This window comes from Panthera onca, chromosome E2, assembly GCF_046562875.1.
Source record: "Panthera onca isolate mPanOnc1 chromosome E2, mPanOnc1 haplotype 2, whole genome shotgun sequence".
In the NCBI taxonomy this organism is placed as follows: domain Eukaryota; kingdom Metazoa; phylum Chordata; class Mammalia; order Carnivora; family Felidae; genus Panthera; species Panthera onca.
Genome location: NC_138353.1, coordinates 60640535 through 60647970, shown reverse-complemented (window position 1 = coordinate 60647970; position 7436 = coordinate 60640535). Strand labels below are relative to the sequence as shown.

The 7436-nt window shown below is 63.6% G+C and overlaps 1 protein-coding gene across 2 annotated transcripts in view; it reads right to left on the bottom strand.

The window, feature by feature from the left end:
* Positions 1–6770, bottom strand: part of ACSF3 (acyl-CoA synthetase family member 3) — a 54389-nt gene extending 47619 nt beyond the window's left edge. For both annotated transcript variants that reach the window (XM_078439136.2, XM_078439135.2), the window contains exons 1-2: positions 6693–6770; positions 489–1184 (exon numbers count right to left, since the gene is read on the bottom strand). In XM_078439136.2, the coding sequence (XP_078295262.2) occupies positions 489–1136 (648 nt within the window). In that variant the 5' untranslated portion in view covers positions 1137–1184; positions 6693–6770. The remainder of the gene's footprint in view (positions 1–488; positions 1185–6692) is intronic.
* Positions 6771–7436: the final 666 nt, after the last annotated feature.

Here is a 7436-nt window from a genome sequence, read left to right as displayed (position 1 = left end):
TCCACGCAAACGGTTTCCGGAAGTAGGAAGGATGTAAATTAAAGGTAAACAAAGCGGCTGGGGAGTTTCCCAGGGATGCCGAGGCCACAGAACACAAAAGTCACACCCAAGATGTGGGGTCCACGAGTTCCTGTTTTCAGGTTTCCCAAAGAAGCCCCATTTCAGGTGCCGATCACGCATCTCGAACATTCGCCTCACGGCTGCTCTCCCCGAAACCCCTCAACGTCACGTGTCGGGGCACGTTCGGTCTCTCGCTTGCGGCACGGCCCCGCGGAGCCCCTCGGGGGGCCGCCAGGTCCCCCTACACCCGAGTGAGCCCCCTTTCCCAGAGCCGCCCCACCCGGGGTGGCGGGGCGGGCGGTCACGTCTCGCCGTGTGCTGCCGGCAGGGTCGGTAGGACGGGGGCAGCCGCGAGAGGCCCCCCAGAAAAGGACAGGAAAGCCGGACCGACCCCAGGGGCCCCAGCACAACGGCGTGCGAGCACTCACCATGGCCCTGATGTTGTGATGAGTGCTCAGGACGCCCTTGGGCCTCCCTGTGGTCCCGCTGGTGTAGATGATCATGGCGCCTCGGTCTCTCCAGTTCTGCTCCGGCACCCGCCACTCGCCGGGCGCCTCGGCCGCCGCACCGTAGACCGTGGGCGGGAGGGGCAGCAGCGGGACCCCCAGCCTCCCGACCACCGGGCCCAGCAGCTCCACGTACTCCCGGCCGGCGAGGACCGCGGCGCTCCGGGAGTCCCGGATGACATACTCCAGCTCGGCCTGCGGGTGCTTCCTGTAGAGGGGGACAGCGACGCCCCCGCTCATCCACGAGGCCCACTGCGCGACCACGTAGGAGACGTCGTTGGAGCACATGAAGGAGACCCTCTCCTCCCGGAGGTCCCCGCCGGCACACCCGAGGAGCCGGCACAGCTCCCGGGACAGGCGGAGGCTGTGGTGGTAGAGGTCCTTGTACGTGTGGCGGCCGTGCTGGTCAACGAGGGCAATCCGGTCCCCGAAGGCCAGGGCCCGGCTGAACACGGGGGCACTCCTGTCCGAACAGGCCGCCGTGGCCGTGTGCAGGGGGCTGCCTCGTCTGCATCTCACGGGAGCCGGCCACCGGGAGGCTGCAGCACAGAGCAGGCGCCGGAGGGACATCACGGGTGGGGGGCAGCACCGCACCCACAAACGTCCAAGTGGATTTACCTGGGGCGGGGCCGGGAGAGAGAGGGCGCCACAGGTTACCGCCGCCAGAGCGGGGGTGGAATTGCCCAGATGGCGTCGGCCGGCCCCCGGGCACCAGCTGACATCCCGAACCGAACGCCACCGCGACACGGCTCCTTCGGGACCCGCTGCCCAGGGCCCCGGCCTCGTACTCGCTCGTTAAAGGACCTCAAAAATGCAGTTTCTAAAACAACTAACCTAGGCAAAAACCAAGGAAAAGCAAGTTCAAGGCCCTTCAAGTAAATCCCGAATAACTTACTGCCTGGAGAATTACTAGCTACGAGGAGGGAGCACCGAGGGCCGCTGAGCACCTGTTCTCTGTGCCCCCCCGCGGGCGCAGCCTGGAGGCCGGGGCACCCGGAACCCACACACAGGCCGCGCTTCGGCTCCGCACACACCCCTCCCTGGAGCACGGTCCGGAACGCGGCGGCCTGCAGAGGCCCAGACAAAGTGAGTCTGCGGGTCTCAGGTGCGTCAGTCTGGGTTTAAGCCGAAGGGGACTCTTCCCTCTCCGTCAGAATCAGGACCCCGGGGCCAGGGGAAGGAAGAGCCCTCCGGGAGGGGCTGTGGCCGGCTGACTTCCCCCTGCACTTGTGCTGAGCGCCCAGAGAGGGGACCCTCCTGCAGCAGGCCGCTGGCTCGGCTCTGGGCCACCACCTCCTGGGGACAGCCAGGGGCGTCAGCACCTAGCAGGAGAGGGCGCAGGCTTTCAAGACTGCTTCCGCTGCACCGCAGTTTAGAGCTGAAGTTCAGCTCAATTCCAGGGGTCAGGAGCCCACCTGCTACCTGGAGCCTCTGCCACCAGCACGACCGGAAGACTCCAGCAGCGACCGTTCGCTCTGGGTCGAAATCCCCAATTTCGCAGCTCCTTCAGCTCTCACTGCCCCTCACTGTGCCCCCCTCCCTGGGCGCAGCCCGCGGCCTCTGCCCCTTCTGGGCTCTGGGTCGCCGGCAGTGAAAATGCACCTCCCGCACTAGGATGTGTTTGCGCCCCGTAACCCCCCTCGGCTGCGGCCGGGCTGCTCAGTGGGCAGGGAAACCACCTCGGACTTACTTCACCCAAAGAAACTTCCAAGGTGCCCAGCCCCCAAGTCAGAGACAGAGCCCAGCCCAGCCCACGCGCCCCCCCCATCCCGGAAGAGCCTCCCGCCCCCAGGCTGAGCCTCCCATCCCAGCCAAGCCCACCAGAGCCCACAGCCGGTCAGGAGGCATGAGCCCAACCAATGACCGCACACCGCCCGGTCCCTGGAGGGTGGGGTGGGGGAGGACAGGCACAGGGACCCCAGAGGGCTCCTCTGCATGTGCCACAGGCTGACGGGATGCCTGCCGTCCAACAACACTGTAACAGAAGCTGTACATCTTGCCCCCTTCCCAGCAGGCCCAGCAAAACGGAGACCAGGAGGGGCTCGGGCGCCCCCGCCGCCTCCCCCATGCTCTGTCTCCCACTCTCTCCCCCCACTCCCCCTGCTCAGCAAGTTCTCCCCCTGACAAACCCTGGCTTTACTCTTTCATTCACATTCATTCCCCTGCCACAGGGGAAGACTAATGTGTTATTGTTTGTTACACGAAGGAAATGGTTTTGTTCGCTGTTCTTAATTTAAAAACAAATTATACACAACACTTTATAATTACCCAACAAAACAAACAGGCTGCGGGAGTGTGAACTGTGCTTTGTGCGAGCCCCTGAGCCCCTCGGCAAGCAAGCGGTGCGCCATGCAGTGTGGGGGCCCCGTGCAGTGCAGTGTGGCAGGCCGAGGCTTTCTCCTGCGGCCTGGGGGCTCCGCAGGGCGGCTCTGGGCAGCCTGGCGGGGGGCCTGCTCCAGCAGCCACCAGGGGGGACCCCGCCCGCACCGCAGGCCTTTCGGGACCCCCTCAGCTCCCGCTGCTGGCGGAGGCCCCGGGCGAGTCCGCCTTAACAGTCCACAGCCTCCATCGCCTAAGGGTCGGTTCTCAAACATACTGGACCCCACGCTATTTCCAGATGAAAGAGGCAGTCGTTCAAAGCCCCCGTGTCCTATGACTTCTCCGGGTCCTTGTCCTGCCCTCTTCCCGTGGGTCAGAGGCAGATCCGTGGCTGGGTGTGCACGTCTGCTACTATGAAGAAATCCGACAACTGGTAAGGAGAGAGCTGGGCTCAATCAGAGAAAACAGTAAATGTGAAAAACATTTCAGAGACGCCAGTTTCGGAGAGAAAGTAAGCTGGTGAAGAACAAAGCAGGGTAGCTTTGACAAGTTTCCTTTCCTCACTTCTAGCAAATTCTTCTCTATTAGCCGTAGTGGCCAGAGGGAAAAGAAAAGAGTCTGCAAACAGAAAGCCTGCTACCAGGCATTTCTGGGCCACACGGAGGCCGGCTCTTCTGCGGGAGAGCACAGGACAGGTGCTCAGGGCGCTAGCTGGGGGTGCTAAGGAACGGAGCAACCCAGCAGCCGCCAACAGCTGCCTCTTCCACCTCTGTCCCCAGGAGGCACCAGAGGGGGTGTCAGGCGTGGGGCCGTGACTGCAGCCACAGAAATCCACGCCACTTTCCGTTCATCCACATCTGTTCCCGCGTCTCCCCTCCAGGCCCTCAAAGAACAGACACCTCCTGCCTCCCTGTCACTGGGAGATGGGGGTATGCTGCCTGCGTGTCCCGGGGTCCCAGGAGCTGTGCCACACCAGGGGCAGACGGCACTGAGAAGCTGGAGTCTGAGCCCTTGGACCCCGTGCCCTGGGGTCAGTCCTGAGAACCGGAAAGCAGCGCTGAGCCCACCCTCCCTCCCTCGCCGGGGCCTCGGCTGGCCCCGTAAACAGGGCTGGGGACGGACGGGGCAATGGCCCCAAGAGGCAGACATCTGACTTCCACCCAACAGGCTTCACCAGCCACAAGCCAGGCTGCCCCAGGGCATCGACTCAGCCACCCAAAAGGATACTTCACAGTCAGCTCAAGATGAGCCCCAAAAGCCCCAGAGAACACAAGCCTCGTGTTCCCACAGTGGTATTTTTAAAGCATAGCCTCAGAAAATACTCGAGACGTGCACCACGACGCACAAACGGGACGTTCGCTGCAATGTTATTTACGATACGGAAAACTGGGACTCAACCAGAGGGTCCAGAAGAGGCTTAAGGAGATCAGGGTGAGCACGGGGTGCTGGGGCCCCAGCCCAGCTGTGGAGGGCGCGTGCTGACCGCCAGGAAGCGTCCTGCAATGCCACTGAGGGAGAAAATGGTTGCAGCTGAGAAGCCTTGAAGGCAGACACCAGGTGATCGGGGGGTTGTGGGAATCAGGTGATTCTTGGCTCCTCTCAGTGCTTCCCAATTTTCTCCAATTTTTCTGAAATGAGCACGTACAACTTTTACAGTCCAGTGTTTGAAAAGCCTAATAAATGTCATTTAGTTTCTAAAAGTGGAGATGGTCCAACTGCAGCATTATTTTCTTCTACACAAAAGAGACAAAAATATTGAACCATGTTTTGGATGGTGGGTCTGCAGGGTGTCTGTAGCTCTCCATAGCTCTTTAATTTCTCAAAATGATAGAAGCAAATAAAAAGGAGACAACAGCGTTTTTCCTTCAGTTAAAACTGCTGGTTCGTAAGAGGCTTGTCCAGACGTGAAAACATCGGTGCCGATGAAGCAGCTCCTGCGGCGGCCGCGTGGACGGTGACACACTAGGCATCTCCCGCTACCAGTCAGAGCGTCTGGCGGCCGGCGAGACCAGGACAGATGCCGTGAGCGGAGGGCTCCCGGAAGCACGGCCTCAGGCCACAATCGCCGCAGCTAAGGCAAATGTCCGGGGAAGGAGACACGGGGCGCACGTACTGGGCTCCCAGGGGGTAGTTCGTGGAGCAGATTCTGAGACGTGGCCCTCCCAGGGCTCACCAGGGGGCCTCACAGCAAAAATTACTTTTCATTTGGGGAAATACTGCCAGAGTCCCCTCCAGAGAGGATGCGCTAATTTATTCTGGCACCAGAACTTCAAGACGGCTTTTAAGTCGCCCACGTAAGTGACCCTGAAATGACTCGTCATGAACTCTTGTAGACAGGGCTAGTTTCAAGATCAGGGGATCAGGGCCCCGACGGGAACAGGCAAAAACATACCTCTATCCAGGGCAGATGACTGTGTGTCATCCTCCTGGACACCTTTGGGTCCAGAAGGACCAACAGACCCTTCAGGAAGACAGCCCCACCTTCCAGCCACAGGGCCTCCACCACCCCCAGCGGCTCAGCTTCGACTGCCACTGCCACCAAGTAAACGCAGTCAGGCCACGGGTTCTCCCTGTCTCAACGACCCAGCTCCACGAAACTGCTCTTGGGTCACCAGCCAGCCCCAGATGGCCACAGGCACCGGGCTGCGATGTGGCAGGATCCCGGCCAAAGACCAGAGGAACCTGCATTTTGGTTTTCTTCTCCCAGGACACGCTGCTTTCAGGTTCCTCCAGCGGTGACAAGCCCAGCCCGAGACCCCACGGAGGCCGCTGGTTATGCTCACCACCCAGACTCTCCCACGGAACCGAAGCCCGCGGGGCATCAGGAAGGTGGTGGGGTCACACCCATGGCTCGGAGCACAGGCTCCAGAGTCAGCACAGGCCTGCCCCGGGGCCTCTGCTCCTCCCCCCTGGTTTCTGCACCTGCCTAAGCCTTCACTTCCCTTTGGTTACAAGGCCTGCGTTCAGTCTGTGCAGGAAGGACCCAGGGGCCCCGCAGCAGGAATCACTTCCTGAGTGACACTTGCATTCAAACGAGGGTGGCTGCTTTCTAAATGAGTAAGAGCGCACGCGACGGCCCCCAGAACCCAAAAGTCTGTATTTCTAAGTAACAGGCATCACGGTGCGTCCAGGACCGCTACCGTCAAATCAAAAAACCCAAAGGGCGAAAGTCACGCTCGAACCCGGATCCGTATCAGGAAGTAAAATACTGTTTCAAAAGTGCCGCCTGGAGGCGTGACACGGGCCCAGGCCGCGTTCCACCCGGCTGATTCGGTCCGCCCTTTGGGCACGGCCCCGCACCTCGCGGCGGCCGGCCGCCGCAGCCACCACCCGAGGCGCCAAGACGCTCAATGGCAGCAGCGCGGCCCTGGTGCCCCCGCAGACACCTGCCCCCTGGGGGCGGCGACGCAGCCATTCCCCGGCGTGACGGGCGCTCCCACCGCTGACTTCTCGTCCCTCCCCGGCTGGCGCCCCACTCATCGCCTCTCAGAGCCCGGCTGCTCAGCCGGGCGGACCCGCACCCTGGGCGCCCGCCGCACGCAGCAGGCAGCGAGGACGACGCGCAGGGGGCGCGGGCACCTCAGGCCCGGCGGAGACGGGAATGATTTACTTTACACGCGGCGACCCGGCGACCTCGGCCCGGAGGCCGAGCACGGACAGCGGGCGCCCGGCCCCCTCCCTCCCGCCTCGGCACGGCCGCCGGCGCGCGGCCCAGGCGCCCCCGCGGCGCGCGGCCGAGGAGGCGGGGCCGGGACGCGGAGGCCTGCGCGCGGGGACGCCTGCGGGGCCGGGGACGGCGGGCTCTACCTCGGCCCGCGCGGCGCTCGCTCCTCCTCCTCCGGCTCGCGCTCCTCCTCCGCCTCCCCTCGGGCCGGAACCGGAACCGCGGCTGCGCGCGCACCCCGCGTCCGGCGCCGGAGCGCGTCCACCCCCACCCTCCCGGCGCGTGCGGCGCCGCGGCGGCGGGTTCCGGGCGCGAACGTTCCCGGCGCCGACAGCGGGAGGCGCCCGCCGGGAGGGTGTTCGCTGTAACCTCGGTCGGTGGACTAGACACCCGGCCGCTGGGCTCCCGACTGGACCAGAGCGTCTCAAAACTGTAGCTACCGGCGGGGCGTGACGAGGCTCGGCTGCGCCACCGCTGCGGGTGTTTGAACTCGGGGCGAGAATCCGTTCGTTTGGCTGAAACGTGTGATTTTTTTTCTAAAGTAAAAAACAAACGCACGCAAGCTGTGCGGTCCAGCGGTGTGTGGGCGCAGGTCGTCCTGGATCGCGCACGGCCGTCACTGCGGTCGGTCCTCCCGGGAGGACGGCGCTGGACCTGGGGCCGCGGGGACTCACGGGTGGCGCTGGACCTGGGGGCGCGGGGGACATGGGGACACGGGACACACGGGTGGCGCTGGAGCAGGGGTGGCGCGTGGGTGACACAGGGGGCGCGGGACCTGGGAGTGCAGGAGGTACGGGGACACACTGGTGGCGCGGGACCTGGAGCAGGGTGACAGGGGTGGCGCGTGGGGGCCCAGGGGCAGGGGCCCAAACCTTCCCGGCTGTGGC